We start from the raw sequence: 19778 nt of genomic DNA on the forward strand, positions 1-19778 counted from the left end.
GCCATGTCTACACTAGCTAGCATACCGATGCAGCTGTGCCACTGTCAGATCGCTCGTGAAGCCGCTCTATGTCGATGGGAGACAGCTCTCCTGTCGACATAATTAAACCATCTCAAATGAGCGGCGGTAGCTACGTTGGCAGGAGAACGTCTCCAGCCAACATAGCACTATCCACACCGGTGCGTCTGTCGGGGTAACTTGTGTTGCCCAGGGTGTGGTTTTATTCACACCTATGAGTGATATCAGTTATATTGACAAACGTGCTAGTGTAGACATGGCCTTAGAGAGAGAGAAAATGTCCTCCTCTCTTTTGGGGGAAGCTGCTTCTCAATCACTCAGCTGTTTTCTCTTCTATGAAAAATGGAATAATTTAGAGCAAGTTTTCAAAAGCAGATATTAATCCCAGCGTTCCAAGTATAACAAGAAGAAACTGGCCCCAACAGAAAGAGACAAAGATTGCAAGTGATTTTCTCTCACGTCGGTGCAAATCTTTTATTTATCGTTTAATACACCATCCATTCATACACCTGTGGTACAAACTCTAGGAACCTGCCACAAAGCATTAAAGCACAACATACCTACTATTCCTTAGACATTTGCATTTTTAACTCTAATATTTCATCTCCAACCAGACAAAATGTCTCAGCAGTCACAATACTAACAAATTTAACAATACTAAAAATAAAAATAAAAAAAAAGGGGAGAAAGAGAGAGAAAGAACTAACTGGATTAGCTGTTCTGTAAAAATGCAGATGTCTGTTAACCACACTTCCAGGGAAAAGAAAAGCCAAAAAAAAAAAAAAAAAGAAGTTCTCTTAGCGGGAACATGGAATTTTTGGGTTTAAAAAAATTACTTACACAAAAATCTGGCCTTCTTGAGATTTCTGTAAGGGATCATGTAAACTCATTCCAGATATTAAAATCTAAGCGTATAGGTCCATTGCTATGTGGAGATCAGCAGCAGGCATGTGTGGGAGATGCGCCTTCTCTTGCATTTCTTACAGCTTGCAGCGCAGCAGCGTGAGCTGTTACCAGATCTGAAACTTACTGAAGTACCTGGAGTGCTGTATAAGGGTGCAGGGAAAATACTCGCAACACCATCGGCCTGTATTTATAAAGGGGCTTTCAGGGCTAGGAAATTTTCCAACCAGTACAATTACAGTGACTCCCAAACAGAACTATATAATTGAACCATTAATGTGGTTTAATTCAAATGACCTACCAGTAAATGCAGTAACAGGAAGTTTATATGGTAGGGAACACAAAACACAAAGAGAATGCAATTTGTTCAATAGTTTTTCTTGAGGCTAGAAAACTTGTTAACTTTGAAAGCCCTAGCAAAATGCCACACTGGTTTGGAAACCACCTACTTGGCATACAACCACATTTAGGTTTTTGTATGCTACCGTTTCATCAATCTCATCAGTTCTCCCTTAAGCATTTTGCATTTCTTTTCCAATCTTGTAGCTGAGGATTTTGTTCCAGTCAATCTTGGTGCGAGTGACGGGCAGCTGCCGACGCAAGGCTTTGAACGTGGTGTCGGACATAGTCTGATAGTTTTCACTGATTGCCGTCTGCAAGAGCAACCACATTGAAAGTGTTTGTCTGAGCAGGAGGATGGATGCTTTCAAAAAGCTTTACTCAGTATTAAAGCCAGGCATGCTAGTTACCAACTAACTGATAAAGCAAACTTAGCGGGGGGGGGGGGGGGGGGGGAAGAGAGTGAGTGTGTGTGTGTTGAGAAAGGGTCTCTCTTGCCTTCTTCTCCCGTGAATTTATTTGCAAAAGGCCTTGTGGTAAGGCCCCTTCTTACGCACAGAACAAGCACTGCATGGGAAGCTGTAGCAGACCTTTCCTTAGCAAAGGCTCTTAGGGCATGGCTACACTCGAAACTGGGGAGCGCTCCCACGGCACCGCTTTGAAGTGCGAGTGTGGTCGTGCGCCAGCGGTGGGAGAGACGTCTCCCAGCGCTCCTGGTTCTCCGCCTCCGCGAGGGGATTAGCACCGAGGGCTGGGAGAGAGCTCTCCCAGCGCTCCTGGTTCTCCGCCTCCGCGAGGGGATTAGCGCCGAGGGCTGGGAGAGAGCTCTCCCAGCGCTCCTGGTACTCCACCTCCACGAGGGGATCAGCGCCGAGGGCTGGGAGAGAGCTCTCCAGCGCTCCTGGTTCTCCACCTCCACGAGGGAATCAGCGCCGAGGGCTGGGAGAGAGCTCTCCAGCGCTCCTGGTACTCCACCTCCACGAGGGGATCAGCGCCGAGGGCTGGGAGAGAGCTCTCCAGCGCTCCTGGTTCTCCACCTCCACGAGGGGATCAGCGCCGAGGGCTGGGAGAGAGCTCTCCAGCGCTCCTGGTTCTCCACCTCCACGAGGGGATTAGCGCCGAGGGCTGGGAGAGAGCTCTCCCAGTGCTCCTGGTACTCCACCTCCACGAGGGGATTAGCGCCGAGGGCTGGGAGAGAGCTCTCCCAGCGCTCCTGGTACTCCACCTCCACGAGGGAATCAGCGCCGAGGGCTGGGAGAGAGCTCTCCCAGCGCTCCTGGTACTCCACCTCCACAAGGGGATTAGCGCCGAGGGCTGGGAGACAGCTCTCCCAGCGCTCCTGGTTCTCCACCTCCACGAGGGGATTAGCACAGCTCCCAGCGCTGGGGCACTGTTTACACTGGCGCTTTACAGTGCTGTCACTTGCAGTGCTCAGGGGTGTGTTTTTTCACACCCCGAGCGAGAAAGTTGCAGCGCTGTGAAGTGCCAGGGTAGCCATAGCCTTAGTCACAGGGAGGTGGAGAGGTGAGTTCAGGCTCCCTGACTCATCTGCTCCCTGGCCTTTCTGCTGAGCTTGCCAACAGGTCTATCCAGTGTGATCTTCTCATGAATTGGAATCAGTGACTTTGCACCTTCCAGGCCCCGCTCCAGTTTTCTTGTTAATATCCTAAACTGCTGACTTTATTTCATTTGTTTTTAAACACTTATATAGCCCCGTAACTGCGCCTGGTGGCTTACAGATAAACTACTGTCCCTGCTCCAAAGAATTTACAATCAAAATCAGATAAACTGACTATGAAACTAGAAACAGAAGGTAGAGAAGAAAGGACAAGGGGCGGAACAAAACTAGAGCATTAATCTCTCATGTTCTGATTGTTTGTAAATAGAGGGAAATAGCTTTTAAAATATCCATGAAAATAAACAAGCCTAATGGAATCCCATGGATCCCTGCTAAATTCTCTTACCTGATACTCATTTTCCGCATGTTCTATGATTTTAATAAATTCCTTGGCTGTTTGGACATCATTCTACAGAGTAAGAGGAATGAAATTTACTTTCAAGTTCAATCAAAAGGCTGAATATAAAAATCTATTAAATGGGTTTCCTTCTAGAATGAAATTCTGTAAATACTTAGCTCATCGGTGATTAGGGAAAGAAAGCTGACAGTTTCCGACCTACATCGGGCCAGTACCCATTAGTAACTGGGCTGCTGCTCAGCAGGGTGCAGCAGGGAAGAGAGGTAAGTGAAGCTGACATTAAACAACTGAAAGACAGGGCTGCCCTCTAGTGAGCAAAAGAGAACTGGGCATTCTCGATACAGAACAAACTTGTGAGCAGACACTACTGACCGCCTTTTTCTTCCAGCCTAATTGTCATTACAAGAATAAAGTTACCTTCTCTTCTGAGGACTCCCAAGCACTTGTTGCAACTACATTTGCCTGACCTTGGTGCTGAAGAATCAAGATTTTTCAGAAATGTGCTGTTGTATTTTGGTTCAAATTCTCCCTTTTCCTCCCATAGGGAAGAGAAGGCAACTAGTTTCCCCCAAGGCATACGTGACCCCTACTCTAAACTTGAAGAGCATACAACTAACACCCTGCAGCGTGCCTCTCACTACAGTCTTTAGTCTACAAGCAGTGTAAGAAGCTGGGTTTCCCACATGCCCCTGTATGTGTTCCTGCTCATTGACTGGTCAGCCTATAATTTGATCAAAAGCCTTTACAGTAAGTGACACAAGAGTGGAGTCATATTTGAGAGTAAAGCTGCCTTTGGGGACATAAATCAACACAAAAGAGCTGCTGAAATGTTGTAAATTCTCCATACTCACTGAAACCGTTAGAGAGTCTTGGATGTCTTTATGGCTAACTAGCTGCACGTTGCCATCTTCATAGTAATGAACCTGCACAAAGAAAGAACAAGAACAGTTTATAATTCACATTATATTGTGGTAATACCTAGAGGCCCCAACCGAGCCAGACCTCCATTATGCTAGGTGCTGTCCACAGATGCGGCCAAAGACCAGGAGAAACTCACAACAACAATATTGTGACAGGTTTCTCAGTCTCCAGTGGAGACTAACCAAGGCTGGATGGATTTTCCAAGGGATCTTATTCTCAGCCAGGACCTTTCAATATTATGCTAATGCAGTAAACACTCATTACCGCTGGGATGAGAGCAGGCAATAAAGGGTTCACTGGACAACTTGTAGGCTTACTCCTGGTTAGCAGGGACCAGAAGTGAAGTGCAGAGCTTGGATCCACATGGTAATACAATCCACTAACACTAAACCGTCAGGCCAGACTTTAGCTATTATAACTTTCAAAAGATTCCATTTCTTTAGCATTTCATACAGCCGATGCACAATTCAGCAGTCGTGAAGTGTCGTAGTTTAAAATGGCATCTTTGTGGACACCTAAGGATTTACTTTTTGAGTCAAATCCACAAGAACCCCTTGAGAAACAGCAATGCAATCGATGTGATTGTTGCTGAGCAGTGTAACTAACCTGGATCTTCAGCACTGCAACCACCTGAGCCGCAGGGGGCGTGATGGTAAATTTCCACTCTGATCTCCAACGGCCATTCCTAAAAAGAATCAAAGCACAAACGGACTGGGAAAGAGCCCAGCGTGCTGCCTCTGCTCTTCTCCCCGCGCCCTGTGGCCATATTCAAAGGCCTCACTGGGCACCTCGTTCCCTTGGTGCAGTGCAGTTCAAGGCAATGATGCACCAGTACAGCTTGGGCTCCGAAACAATGAGGGCTACAGCTCCCTGGCTTCACTAGTGCCTTTTTCACTGGCTGGTTCATGGAGCAGCACAGGGGCCTCTCTCAGAGCAATTTCATACAGCCTGCCAGGGAGGCAGGCCAGAAGCAGAAGTTATCAGGAAGTGGGCAAGAGAGGAAGCAGAGCACTTGTTCTGGATCAGCCTACTGCTTGTGCTCAAAGGGCTAGAAAAGGAAGGAGTGTGAATACTTTAAAATATTCTTACCAGAAGTTTTTGGGCTGAAACTGGTGGCTCTCAATACAGGCAATAATTGTCTGCTGTCCATCTACAGTCTTGCCGTAAACCTGAATTCATAAAGAAATGAAAAATAAGCATCATAGTGCCATGTTCCTGCTGTGTGTATTACACAAGCTTTGTGGTCCTAATCCCGGTAACACTAGATGGAGCTTCAATATCCTGCTATATCACAGCGCTGAGAGCACGCAGACCGTGCACGTACACCTTGTCTATGCATGTACACATTACTTCCCTTTCCTGGTCAGCTTAACACTGGAGAGGGCTGCCAGGTGCATTAGTGCATATTTACCCACAGGTGATTGAGGTAATTAAGGGAAACATTTTGCCACTAGTTTACAGACGATATGAATGTGCACACAAAATCTCGGAACCCTCCTGTCTTTGCTGTACAAGAATAAGGACCTACAAGACAGACACTAATGAAGATAAGGAGTACCTGTGGCACCTTAGAGACTAACAAATTTATTTGAGCATAAGCTTTCGTGAGCTCACGAAAGCTTATGCTCAAATAAATTTGTTAGTCTCCAAGGTGCCAAAAGTACTCCTGTTCTTTTTGCAGATACAGACTAACACGGCTGCTACTCTGAAACTAATGAAGATGCGAGCTCAAAATGCAGTACAAAGTCTCCCGTGGGGCTCACAGGCCTGGGGCAAAGACCCATCAATGAAATAAGGCAGGTACTTAACAGTACAAACGCCATTGGGATAGTGCTCTTTCACATATGCCCTCAGCACACTGTCACAGGCATCTCTCCAGGGCTTTAGAGCAGCTTCTGTGTCCTCAGGGTGGGGGTCGCCTGCTTCTTTCCTTAAATGATCAAACTTAAAGGAAAGTTTGTTCCTTGGATCCAAAAATCTGCCATTGCCCAGGTCACCGTGTTCTGTAATTAAGACCTGAAAAATAAAGGGAAAGATCAAAGCGCTTCCTTATGCTGATTTAAATCTCATTTTGCTCTTCTGGGGCTCTTGAGCGCAAGTTTGCTCAATTTCACCCCAAGGCACTATTTGTTTCAGATGAAACCTTATGATCTGAAGTGCCCTCTCCTTTGCAAGGACATTAATGGTTCTGTGGTTCACTTAATGATTTGGGGTTTGCTCTGAGGTCCTTGGAGAAACTTTCCCTCTCACCATGGTTATGTTGTAGCTATCCAGCCCAAAGATGGCTGCATTCACTGATGTTGTTTATAGAATGCTTACAACGTTTTTTGGGATCCTTTGTACGAAATACAAACATCAATTATTCTGCTTCTGTCAAACTCTAATAGGATAACTCAAGCCCCATTTCTTTCTCCTTCCTAGAGAGAAGGGTGGGTGTACCTCAGGGTTCCATCATTTTCCTCTCTCTTCTTCCTTCCATAAGCCTGTATGTTGCAGCAACTCCTCCTCTGATCAAGGAGGGAGAGTAAATGTGGTTACTTCACTATGTATCAGGTTTAGGCTAGGGTGAATGGTCTTGAACAGCACAACAGGGCATTCCCTGCCTCACCAGAAGATCAGTCATCTCAGAAGCCAGACCAAGCAGAAGAGCCAAACCTCTTTCTCACAGGTTGTACAGCTTCTGTCAAATCTGCTTCTGTTGGCAGCCTAGTACTGTTATACTTCCCATGCCTGCACCACTTGACCGAACCCTCTTTCACAAGTGGACACTGGGATGCAGTTCCTGTATCAGTACTGAGCTCAGAAACCAGAGGCAGCCAAGCCTGCTTTCAGTCTCCAACAGGGCCCACTTTCTGCCTCTGAAAAATGGAAATTAATTGTACCCTTCGTGAAACTTCAGTCTGTAAGTATCAAGAGGCAAAAAAATTCCCAGATCATCTTTTGGAGGCAAATGGGAAGTTCTTTAGTTTGTGATTTTATACAGGAGAAGGGAATGCAGAAAGGCTGAAATGATATAATGGGAGAGCCAATATATTTGGAATAATTGGATAAGGAGGGGTTTGGTATAGATGGAAATGGAAAACAAAACATATGCTATTTTTTAAGAGCCTGATATTGAAACCAATGGGAGCTGGGAGTATGCAGCATCTGAGAGCTGCTAAACAGCCCTAAAAGAAAAGCATTCTTTGCTCGCTCTGCCTCAGGCAAGACTTCCACTGGCTTTAGCAGGGAACTGTGCCTAAGGAAGAAGTACTGAATTTCGTTAGCAATAGAGACCATGGTCAGTCGGAGGCTTTTCTGTAAGGAGAGAAGTTTGCTAAGTACTGAGTGCAAAGAAAAATGTTAGGTGATCAGATGATCATATTTTCAACCTAACCACAACTTCCCACCCAGCTCAGTATGGAAGGCCATCGTAATACCTGCAGTGATGGATACCAATATGAAAACCTGCAAAGACAGGCAGCAAAACTTCGTCTTACCTGATCATCATACCCCTCGATCTTCACCGGAGTGAACTGATCCATGTTATACTGGGCAAATGCACTGTTAATAATGGAAAAAAAGGTAAGCTTTAACTGTGCAATCTTTATTATTTATATTTTCACTGAGGGACTAATGAATAGAAATACCAGTACAGAGAAAATGTCCATATTTAATACTTTCATAGACAGTGGCCTTGGGAATATTTTTTGGTGTGATATCTAAGGTATGACTTGACCTGGGGTAAATGACTAGTTTCCTGTGATGGGAGCAACATGAATATTTTGAGATCTTTGGTATAGAGCAACCAACTATCACTAAGGCCAGATCTACACTACAAACTCCCAACGGTGTAACTACGTTGTTATGGGGTGTGAAAAATCCACACCCTGAGCAACGTAGATATACCAACCTAGCCCCCGGTGTTAGGTGAGACAGTGCTAGGTTAACAGGAGAGCTTCTCCCATCCACATAACTACCGCCTCTCCCTTTGGCGTAGTAATATCTTCACTAAAGTGTTACAGTGCTTTAGCTGCAGCACTGTACGTGTCCCAAGCCCTCCGTCCAGCTTACTGGCGTGCCCAAGGGGACTGTCTGTGATGCCACAGTACGACTGTTGTTGTGCTTCAGGAATTCACACTTGTTACCGGGTTGGTGAAAGCCAATTATAGACCATATAACTAGTTTGGGGTCTTGGCTCTGCTTCTTGACACCTGCCCGCCCTGAGGATGGCATTCATGATTGTGAGCCACTCCAGACAGCGTGACAGGTACCAGTCCTCTGGCGGTTTGAACAAAGATGAATCATTCCTTAGATGCTAAAAGGTTACAATATATATATATGTTGGCTCTCCTCATTTGTTTAGATTCTATTAAAACAAAGATAGTTCTGCTTAGACTTTTGGGAGATGACCTTCCTTTCCAGGTGTTTTGATTGGAAGGGGGAAATTACAGTACATCGCCCCCTCCACCAACACTACAATTGATCGCAATTCACATCATTATGTCATTAGACTGAAAAAACACAAGCTTATACACTTCCTTAAAATGTTCTGAAACCTGTTTTAAACAACACTTACTGTGCCGCCCCTTCCCTGAGAAGATTGTCATTGTTAAGCAGTAATCGGACATCTAGAGAAAAGAAAGTGTTCAGACAGAGTATCAAATGTCTATCTTTGCACCCTAAAATTGAAATGGAAGCAGAGGCTCAACAAACATTACAGTAGCTGTAAATCATTTTACTAAACAGTGTGTGGTTGTATAATGGAACTAAATTCTTCCCTCCTTGCTGTCTGTGTGATGATTCTGATTAAAGACTAGTAAAGCACAACCATGCTAGGCAGACGGGCTAGCCTACTGGTCATTACAAGTAACTGTCGCTATAGTGGATAGAGCACTGGACTGGAACTCAGGAGACCTGAACTCTATTGGCCTGCTGGCCACTTACCTCTATGCCTCAGTTTCCCCATCTGTAAAATGGGGATAATGATGCTTTGTAAAGTTCTTTGAGATCTACTGATGAAACTCTATATAAGATTATTATTATTAGTAGTAGTAGAATAAGAATTAAACATTTTCCCATTATACTCTCCATTTTCATACATTCACAGCTTTTTGAAACATGTACCTTTCGGGCTCTAATTTTTCTCTTTCTTGGTCACTGTTCAGAACAACTTTTTTTAATTATTATTATTATTAAGTTAAAGAATTTCTTTAGCCACTTTTGAGTTATGGTAGAATGAAAGTAAACCAAAAACCCTTCTGGCTCTAACAAAATTCCAGCCACACCATTGTTGAACAGTGAAAATGGCTCCTGTGGTGTTTTCTCACGATGGAGTCCAAAATATATTACATAAATGGAAAGCTAGTTACTATTATGTCTCCATAACATAAACTTCAGAGTACTTGATTATATCCCTTTACAATCAGATGTTACATTTGTCTGGTAAAAGCCAGTTTAGAGTATTTACTATTCAGCACAAGTCAATGCTGTACCAAAGTAGCAGAGTGAAATAGCATCCAGACAAAGGATTTTGCATTCATATGAATGGCTTCAAACAGTTCAGATCAAGCCTGAAAGGTACTAAGGAAACACAATAGAACAACATCCACGGGTCATGCACACATAAACAAAGATCACAAAAAGATTTACTTGTTTCAGAGTAGCAGCCGAGTTAGTCTGTATTCGCAAAAAGAAAAGGAGTACTTGTGGCACCTGAGAAACTAACAAATTTATTTGAGCATAAGCTTTCGTGAGCTACAGCTCACTTCATCGGATGCATTCAGTGGAAAATACAGTGGGGAGATTTACGTTAAACCTAGGATCTTAGGCCTTGACTCCACAAATGGCTGATTTGGGTACCTCAATTATGAGGTGCTTAAGTTGGGACCCTTTAACATGGTCTGATTTTCAGAAAGTGCTGAGCATCCAGCCTCTTGTAAGGTATCTCAAGTCAGTATTTAAAATCATTAGCCACTTTTAAAAAATCTTGGCCATAAAAAGTATAGCCTCTCTGCCAATCATATTTTGTGAGGTACCTTAAATACTTTCTGATAATAGCTGAAACCTAGAAAATCCTATGAACTATTTAATTTTCTTTTATTTACTCACCATTAAACACTTCATTAAATTCTCCTGGTGGTGCATGAGTGATGAATTTTGCAGCTATATGCACCTGCAGTAAAGCACAATAGTCATCAGACTAAATTCAATAAACAGTGCAAGTTTTTTTGTTTAGGTACCAACACACTGCAACAGATTTACACCAGCATAGCTCACTAGCAGAACTGAGTGTTACAGTTATAGATAGTGCTACTATTTATGGAGAGATTTAGGCACAAATTTTCAAAATCGTCCTTTAGTTAAAGCTCGACAGAATTTGATTTTTATGTTTTTATAATTTTGATGGATAATACTGATGTTTAAGTATTTTTTAAATTTTTATCTGTGTAAATTTTCACAGTTGCACAAAATTATAGGTTTTCTGCATTCATTTTGATGGTCATAAATTTAAAGTTTCACAATTGTAGGAAATTATGAGGGAGTCAGGCAATTATTATTTAGTGACAGATGTTGAAAGTCAAAAAGTTAAAGCTTTTTAACAGTTAAAATACAAACTGTCAGTATCATATGCCAAAATACACAGCAAATACCCTTAAATCAAACTCTAATGTTCCCAAATAGCATTTTTCTTACTTTCCCCATCTGTAAAGTTTGATCATCAAAGAAAATATTGTGTGTGTGTATGTGTGTGTGAAATGAAATTGAGGGTTACTGACATTTACTGATAAAAATCTAATCCTTCTAAGCCTACCATTAGTTTTGTGTGGCTTCCAGTTCTGGGGACCCAACTTGAGACTTTGGGCCCGATTTTTCAGAGTATCTGAGCACCCACAACTCTAACTGAAGTCAGATGCTCAACACCTCTGATAAATCAGTCTCTAGGACTCCCAAGATGGTCACCCAAAATTTGTGAACACTTGAAAACATGGACTTTGCTTTGTAAACACCCTTTTTGATCACAAACATCACCTCAGACACCAAACTGCTCAGCCTGCACAACTGCACACACAATTAGCCAACATTCTCCCTTTAAAAATAATCTAACCGTCTTCTTGTGACCTAACAAAACACCACGGAGTTCCACTGCTTGGAACTACCTGGCAGTCCATATGTCGATTACGTACAGAGTGAGTTACTAAAGTCCTGAAAGGGATGGAGAGGAGGGGCCTGCTACTAGATGACAGCCTACTGGATAACTGTGTAGCTAAGAAGTGTAATATACACTGAAAGAATTGAGGGTTGCCTGTGATGTAATTGCTTTGCTGCTGCTGACGGGTAGGAGGAGGAGATGCCACTGACCACCAGGAAACAAGCAGCACATGATAGCTGAGAGAGGAGATCCTTTCCAAGAAGGAAGACAAATACCCTCTCCCCACCAAGTACCATGGGACTAGAAGTTTGCATAAAGATGTAGTCCTGCCTACTTTAAACACAATTAGTTATGCTTTACAGGCTTCAAAGGGAAAGTAACTGAAGTCATAAGAACTCGTGGAAGAAACAGTAAAGATACAAAATGAGAAAGCAGAGAGTGATGGAAACGTACAAAGTACAAAAGTGGACAGTGATGTAAAGTTACAAAATTAAATTGAGATGTCAGCAGAGGGAGACCCTGCCTTAGAAACAAGCCTCCAGATTTCAACAAGTGATTTCTCTTGCATCCTCTGTTGTGCGATTCTGGTGAATCCCACCACCCTGATCTGTGGGCACACCTCCTGCCAACACTGCCTGGCTTTGTGATGGATATCCTCCAGAGCAAACACGTGTCCAGAGGTGAAAGTTATTCTCAAGCTAGCTATTAAAACATTATTTCCTGAGCATGTTGTAAAGAGAATAGGCCTGATTAAGCAGAGCAGTGATACAACCCATGGCCTTAAGGCTTTTCACAAACATTGGAAGGATCAGAGAGTTAGTCAGCAGTGAGGCCAGGCACTTATCTCTCAGTTTTTGACCTGTTCAGCTACTGTGGGACCCTCTTGTTCTTGCAATCTAGAGAGCAGGAGCCACAGTCTAGAAAAAAGTAGCCACAATGAAACCTTTTTACTGGAGCTAGAGCATCTCAAAATACTTAAGTAAAAGCAGCCATAAAACCTTTGGGAATACAAAGCAGCAAACCCTAAGCCAACGTTATTTCTGCTGCATGCACTGAATACCTCTTTAAAACTCAGGGTATCGTGTATGTATGCTACTTTGATTACACAGGTACATCTCCATCTTTCATCCACACAATATGACCTGTGCAAGAAGACGATGGAGCGAATATGGTCAGGAAACTTTCAGACCTAAGACCTCCTACTTGGAAACAAGGGAGAAAAATTTCTATTAAAGCTCATCTGAGCCTAGCAATTAGTTGCTGAATTTGCATGGAGTTGACTAAGGGATTCACTATTGGACACCATGGTTTAGCATTATCAGGGATCCTAGCAATCCATTTGCCATGGAAAAAATATGGAATTTGCATTTTTACAGTGAATCTTAAGTTTTTACATTTTGTAAAAAAATAAAGATGTATAAAGTAAAACCCCATTTATCCGAGTCTCCATAATCCAGCTCTCTGTATTAACTGAACCACCAGATGCCCAATGCTGGCAGCTCTTGTGGTCAGCCCCGGGGTGGCTGGGGCATAGGCGGTCAGTCCCTGCGCAGCTGGTGGTTCGGTTAATATGGAAAGCCAGATAATGGAGGCTCGGATAAATGGGGTTCTACTGTATATCAATAAAACATTGATACCTATATATATTATGGCTAGGGAAACTAGTTCAGTGTTTCATTTTAACCATGGAAAAACATGGATTTTTATCAGGTATTTTTAATCTGAGAATTTTTTTTTTTTTTTTTAAATCATGGAAAGCTAAGATCTCTGATCATTAGTAATGTCATGTTACTCTCTTGTCTGGAATTATTGTTCACTTGGGGTCCTCGGTTAAGGAAAAAACTGAAAACAATTCCACACAGAACGTGGGACCATTTCTGGCATGGGAGTTGGTGCCATTCTGTGACACAATGTTAATTAATTTGTCTAGAACTGTATATTTCACTGAAAGTTGTACTATGGGCCTATCATGAAGCTTCACAATGTAGTGAAAGAATTAAGGCATCTGGAATCAGAAGGACTATGATAAAGGTCTGAGCAGGCTGATGTCAGAAGAAAGTAATACCTGAGATTTCCTGAACTTTGAAGTGGGAAAGGAAAATCAAAACCACCAGTGAGTTCTAAAATGTATTAAATGCTAGTGTGTTGTATTATTTGAATTCACGTGGCTTTGGTACTAAGGCAAATTTGTTTCAGTCTAAACAGTTTCCCTAATTCCAAGATAGGCTTTATGGTTTGCACCTGGGGGAATATAATGTTACTGGAAAAAGAAAAGGAGGACTTGTGGCACCTTAGAGACTAACCAATTTATTTGAGCATAAGCTTTCGTGAGCTACAGCTCACTTCATGAGCTGTAGCTCACGAAAGCTTATGCTCAAATAAATTGGTTAGTCTCTACGGTGCCACAAGTTCTCCTTTTCTTTCCGCAAATACAGACTAACATGGCTGCTACTCTGAAAAATGTTACTGGTCAGGACTCTGGAGACAAATAGACTCAGCCACACAATTACACAGCTCCCTTTGAGGCTTATATAAAACACACCACTTTTTTCCACTTAGTTTTACAGTTATTCATAACTTTCAATTACGGCAAAAGCTGGCTAAGGCTTTCTTTCTGGATAAGGCATTACATTCACTGTCTTCAGCCAATACAGCAAGTATTGTTTTAAATTTGTCCTGTAAAGGCCATTTTGAATAACAAACCAAAGTAGTACAAATATCAAATTAATCATTAAATTAATTAATCTGCAGGAGCAGAGTTGAGAGGCCAACCCCCTTCAAAAACACTTTTCTGGCTTCTAGCTTGCAATTCTACATCCTTAGAAGGGATTTAAAACATTTCACTGACATAGGAGGCATTGCCATGCTTTCTTGGTGCTTTCCCATCCTACCAGCATCACCTCCATCTTAGTTGGACTGAGCCTGAGCAAGGTGCCAGCATCACAGATACTTGAAAAGCAAAAACTATTGATACTTATTTATTTTAAAAAATTATGTTTTTTTTAAATGCGGAAAATATTTACATTAGTTTGAGTGCAACTGACAAAAGAATAAAAACGCATAAACAAGGGCATGAAGCGGGATGGAACGTTTGCCCACCTTTCCAGGCTGGGGGCATGTCTTCACTAGCAACGTTAATGCTGCCCCGGCAGCTCTGTAACGTGGCTGTGTAGTCGCGGCACCAGCTCTCCCAGCACCATGAAAAACCCACCCTCACAAGGGAAGTAGCTCCCAGCACTGGGAGCGTGGCTGGGTGCACTGTCTACACTGGCACTTCACAGTGCTGAAAAGTGCAGCGCTCGGGGGGGGGGTTTCACCCCCCTGACCGAGAAAGTTGCAGCACTGTAAAGTGCCAGTGTAGACAAGCCCTTAGTTCCCTTCTGCTTTTTGCTGAAGCATGACAGACATTTAGAATTGCTAAAATGTGTTTTTTCATTGTTTAATAAAATTCTACTAGCTAAATAACTCTCATCCTAGTTAGAGTATCTAAGATCCATATAACTTCTGAAAATGTGTAACAGAAAGCATTAGACTATCCTTGACTGTGATCAGGATTACTGGATAGTAACTAATATGGATACTGCTGTTCCAGTTTGCCCTGTAGACTTTACTGTGAGTCCTACCCTACATGACTGATGTGTGTGCTTTTCTTAAAAAGTATAAGCATAAACATAAGGCATGTCACTCTGTAAATGTTAAAGCGTTACTACAACTGCTGAACTCACACAACTTCATCTAACTGATGCCAAGATCCATGTCAATAGGAAGGATCACAGCAGGGAATACAGTCCCCCTACTCCACTTCCACAACTGGACACAGTTTGCTCTCTTCCAACTGAGCTCCTAAAATGACAGCTGGATAAAATGGCCATTAAAAATAATTATGCAGTGTCTATATTTATGCAACATCTTGGTAATTAGATAAATGATGTGGCTGGTCATTAATGCAGCTGCACAATTGCATTGTACTTGGGGCCCTGATAAAGTGGGGCCTTATTATAGTTAGGAAGACATAACCACCTCTCTTTTGGTATTATACCCCACCTTAGACCCAAATTCTGCTCTGCACCTAAAATAGTTTGCTTCCTAAAAGACTAAGTCCAGGACTCAAACCCTGAATAAACCATAACTCCTACATACACTTCAATCTGTAAGTAACTTCGCCCACTTTAGTAAGATTGGTGAAGTTAACTAGATATGACAGTGATTGACAAATCTACATTTAGGACAAGTGCCATTAAAACAGCAGCCACGAGCAAAACACACACTGCAAAGACATGTAATCCTTTTTATAAACTGTAACTTTATCCTCTCTCTCCTCTCCCTTTGCTCTGGAGCAATTGAAAAAAAATGGAAGAGAGCATTACTCTACACAACTGAAAACAGCAATGCCTACTCATGAAATGGAAGAAGCAGACTTTGTATTTGGTAAAGATATTAATCCTATATATCAAGCTTCTGCACTGTTGTCACTTCAGAGTCTCTTCGCCTTCAGGTGTCAGCACACTGATAGCATGTTAGTCTGCAGAAGTATGAAACTAACTATTTCTGCAAAACTGACCTACTTCCGGGCTCATCATTACCATTTCAGGTATCTCTGCAGAGTGTTAGCTTCTGCTAACTTCCTCTTTCTGAAATGGGGAAAGCATCAAGTAGTGAAGTCACCTGACCGCTATTTTTTTTTTAAATAGAAGCAGAAAAAAGGGTGACAGTACAAAGAATTCATAAGAAGCCAGAGCAATATAGATTCAAAGAGTCTTGAATATGCTGCATATGCTTCAATTATCCAACATTTACCTATGACTATGAGGGACAATGAATAGATAGGTTTCAGAGTAGCAGCCGTGTTAGTCTGTATTCGCAAAAAGAAAAGGAGTACTTGTGGCACCTTAGAGACTAACAAATATATTTGAGCATAAGCTTTCGTGAGCTTCATCGGATGCATCCGATGAAGAGAGCTGTAGCTCACGAAAGCTTACGCTCAAATAAATTTGTTAGTCTCTAAGGTGCCACAAGTCCTCCTTTTCTTTTTAATGACTAGATAGTTTTAGATGCGACAAACCAGATTAGTTCATTTTGCTTGGTCTCTCAGTGATGTGCACTGATTTTTTTATCTTTTTAAAGTCAGTACAGTTAAAGCTAAGCATTTAAAAAGAGAAAGTGTATGCAAGACAAACAATGCCCTAAATTTGTCTGCAAAGTGTTTGCAACGTTGTTTATCGGTTAGAACAGAAGACTATGAGCTTTGACTTCTATTCCCAGCTCTGCCAATGTCAGCGATGCCACAGGCAACTCGTTTAATTTCTGTCTCAGTTCCCCTCTGATTCCAGCATGTTTAAAATTGGGGAAACACCTACTGAAAGGGGTAAAAGGTGGCTTAGTTTATTTTGTTAAAATCTTCAGCTGAAATTCAGTAATGAACTACAAAGTATGAATAGCTGAAAATGGTAGGAATTTATTCAAAAGAAGGAAATATACAATCTTATGGTTAGAATTTATACTATATAACATTGAGCAAACTACCCTAACTAAAGGACTATGGGTTATTCTGATGTAAGTCTCTCTCAATTTCTCTTGTTGAAGCTGTCCCATTTTGTATATCTAATTAAACATGCATTAGCCCACAGACAGCATGAGTGACTCTATAAATCAGTAGTTAGGACACTCACCTGATAGGATTTGAACCAGGATTTCCCACTTTTCTCATCAGGCAGAGGTGGGGTAATTGAACCAGCGTTTCCCCATCTCACCTGAAAACCCTAACCACTGGGCTAAAGGTATTAAAGGAGGTGGTCACTCCTCCATTCATTTTGTGTAGAATTCAGTATGCTCGGAGTTGGCTTGCAGGGCCCAATCTGGTGAGCACAATAGACAGGGCAACACCTAACTCTCTTGGTTTATGATCACACTAGGGCTTAGGTATGAGACAGTGGTGTGCATGCCAAAAGGCTGAAACTTAAGCACCTTAGAAACTTTTACAGCAAAAATGTAAGTGCCTACAGGGTTAGGCAGCAGCTGAGTGGGGATTTTGTGAAACACAGCAGAGCCTAAATTTTTATTATTTTTTTTTGTAAATAGGGGCCTCTATGTTCCTTTGCCTGGTTTGTTCCTGTCTTCTATTGCAAAGGGTCACTAACCTCATTGATTTAGGAAGAGGCCTGGACTAAAGAAAGCTTCAGAAACAGAAGGCCAGAATCACGACAAAGTCCAGGTATCACTTATTGCATGTTTGGCTTAAAAACTGCTGTTTGCAAATGGAAAAAACTGTTAGAAATTAGCCTTAGAATTGTTCAGAAAAAAGCATATTTTATCCCATACTACTAATTAGACTACATAGTACTTGCACTCAAAGCTATGAAAAGATCAATAATGTGAAGTACCAAAATATCAATTTAAAATACCAGCGTTAGCTAAGTAAAATATGTCTCCATTTTTAGTATCAACATTCAGCAGGTAATTCTAGCTTCCAAGTGAGAGGAAAGCCAGGGTAATACGTAAATGAATCTATGAAGTAAATCCTTATGAGCTGAAGCTGGTCAGAAAATTTTTAAAAGAATATTGGGGGGGTGGAGAGGAAGTGATAAGTTACAGGGAAGGGGGGAAAAAAAAGTAAATTTATTTTCCCAATGGCAGTTTAAGACACTGAAACAAAATTTTTTTTGTGTTTATGAAGAGCTCTAGTGATCTCACTCCATCTTTCTTGTCTTCTACAATCCAAAACCACTGTCAAGCTATTACCTTCTCAGTAGAGTTTATTAAATTATTAGAAGTGAGAGTAAGCAGGAAGTTGTGCAATGTAGATTGCTATCCTTAAAACAAATCTTCCTATCCACATTTCAATTTGTCAAAGTATCTACCCCTTGTGCCACTTCTTGCATATGAAACCCAAGTTTAATCAACGAGAACTCCCATTGCTAGCAGAAGCAGATTAAGGAACTGACACACCCTGACTGACCAGATCTGGAAAGAAAACTGAGAACAACACTGTCTTTTATACACTGTAGTTAGTAGCAAGCAGGTCATGCTCGGTCTGCCTACACAGTGTGCTGGCAAATTCATGTTCCTGAACATGTCCCAGACTACAGCCATATACTCTCAGGTTATGCAGCTAAATTATGGTTGTAATCTCTTAAATGTTCTGAATTTTCATTGTGTTCTTTTCATAGGGGGTGATCAGAAGAGAATTTAGAAAAACTGAACTAAAGATGATAAAGGCAAAATGAAAGTTTTAGATTGACTACATCTATACTGTCAGTGTATTTGCTTAGTAGGCAAGGCCCTGTCTGCTCTGTTGACGCTACATATTCCAATGACTTTTCATAAGAGATGGGGCTCGCCACAAGCCTTCCTCCAACTTGTGTGCTTGCTGACTTCCAACCTGAGGTTGGTTCACTCAGCAGTGGGGCAGGAGTTGAGACTTACAAGAAGAGGACAAGATATCAACAAGAAAATGGACATTTCCAGTTTTTTTCACAGTCACTGAAAAAGATACTTGAAAGAGCATTTGCACAAAAACCTTAGAAGGAAACTAATCGTCACAAGGAACTGACTGCTCCTCTCCTGGCTCCCCACTAGTGCCTGTCTGGGTCTTCCTCCCGTGGCACCTGGAAACAGTCCAGATTAAGTGTGCTGCCAAGCAGCAATTCCCATCCCATGCCTGTGAAGCAATAAAAGGCGGAGGAAGAGCCCACCATTCTCCCCCACTGTTAGACAGACTAAAAGGGGAAGGAGGTACTATCCACCACCCCCTCTGAAATGAGCCGGGGGAGGGGGAATTCTACTAGGAACTGGATGTAGTGTCGTCCCACCGTTGTGGGGTGCTGTACGTGTCCGTGTGCCGTACTGGGTCATGAAATTAGCATAAGGGGTTTCCTCTCTCTCGTTGGGGGGTGACGATCTTCCTTGGGGGAGGCAAGATGACACCGCAGCAGAGGGGGGCACTGGGGGGTCTCGTCCCCCGCTCGAGGGAGATGTGGGGGCATCGGAGGGGGTCTCTCCCGGCGGCATGGCGGGCGTGGGGGGACAGTGTCAGCGGGTCTCTTCCCTGGCTGTGGGGGGTTCTGGGAGAAGTTTCCCCCCTCGCGATAGGGCAAGGGGCTGTCTGGGGGTCTCCTCCTGCCCTACAGCGGGACCGAGGCCCTGCCCGTGGGGGGCACTACCCCGGGAAGCTCAGGGGAGGCAAGAAAACCCTGCCCCTACCTTCTCCTCGTCCGACACCCGGTCCTCGAGGTCCGCCATCTTGAATCCTGTGGCTGGGCCCCGCCCCGCCGGCCACCCGTGCAAAGCACGCCGGGAACTGACAGCGGGGGAGAGGCTGGGGCCGCAGGCAACCGCCCATCCGGAAGTGCCGGGCCGGAAGCGCTGCCGGCGCCATCTTGTTTGAGGGCAATCGTGGGCCCCGGTAGTTCTCATTGACGCTAATAGGCGCCATCTCGGTCTTGGGCAGTGGATCAGCCCCGCCCTCTATGGCTGCGATGACTTTGGTGCGT

At 42.9% G+C, this 19778-nt stretch overlaps 1 protein-coding gene across 1 annotated transcript; it reads right to left on the bottom strand.

Annotated features, from left to right (window-relative positions):
• Window positions 1–463: 463 nt before the first annotated feature.
• On the bottom strand, window positions 464–19617 carry CAPZA1 (capping actin protein of muscle Z-line subunit alpha 1). The gene is made up of 10 exons (XM_077839192.1): window positions 19489–19617; window positions 10248–10311; window positions 8716–8767; window positions 7637–7700; window positions 5967–6173; window positions 5247–5326; window positions 4764–4842; window positions 4088–4159; window positions 3225–3287; window positions 464–1574 (listed from the first exon to the last, which is right to left on the bottom strand). The coding sequence occupies exons 1-10, from the start codon at window positions 19525–19527 to the stop codon at window positions 1434–1436; spliced, it is 861 nt and encodes a 286-aa protein (XP_077695318.1). The 5' UTR covers window positions 19528–19617; the 3' UTR covers window positions 464–1433.
• Between the last annotated feature and the right edge of the window lie 161 nt (window positions 19618–19778).

Source organism: Eretmochelys imbricata, chromosome 21 (genome assembly GCF_965152235.1).
Source record: "Eretmochelys imbricata isolate rEreImb1 chromosome 21, rEreImb1.hap1, whole genome shotgun sequence".
Lineage (NCBI taxonomy): Eukaryota > Metazoa > Chordata > Testudines > Cheloniidae > Eretmochelys > Eretmochelys imbricata.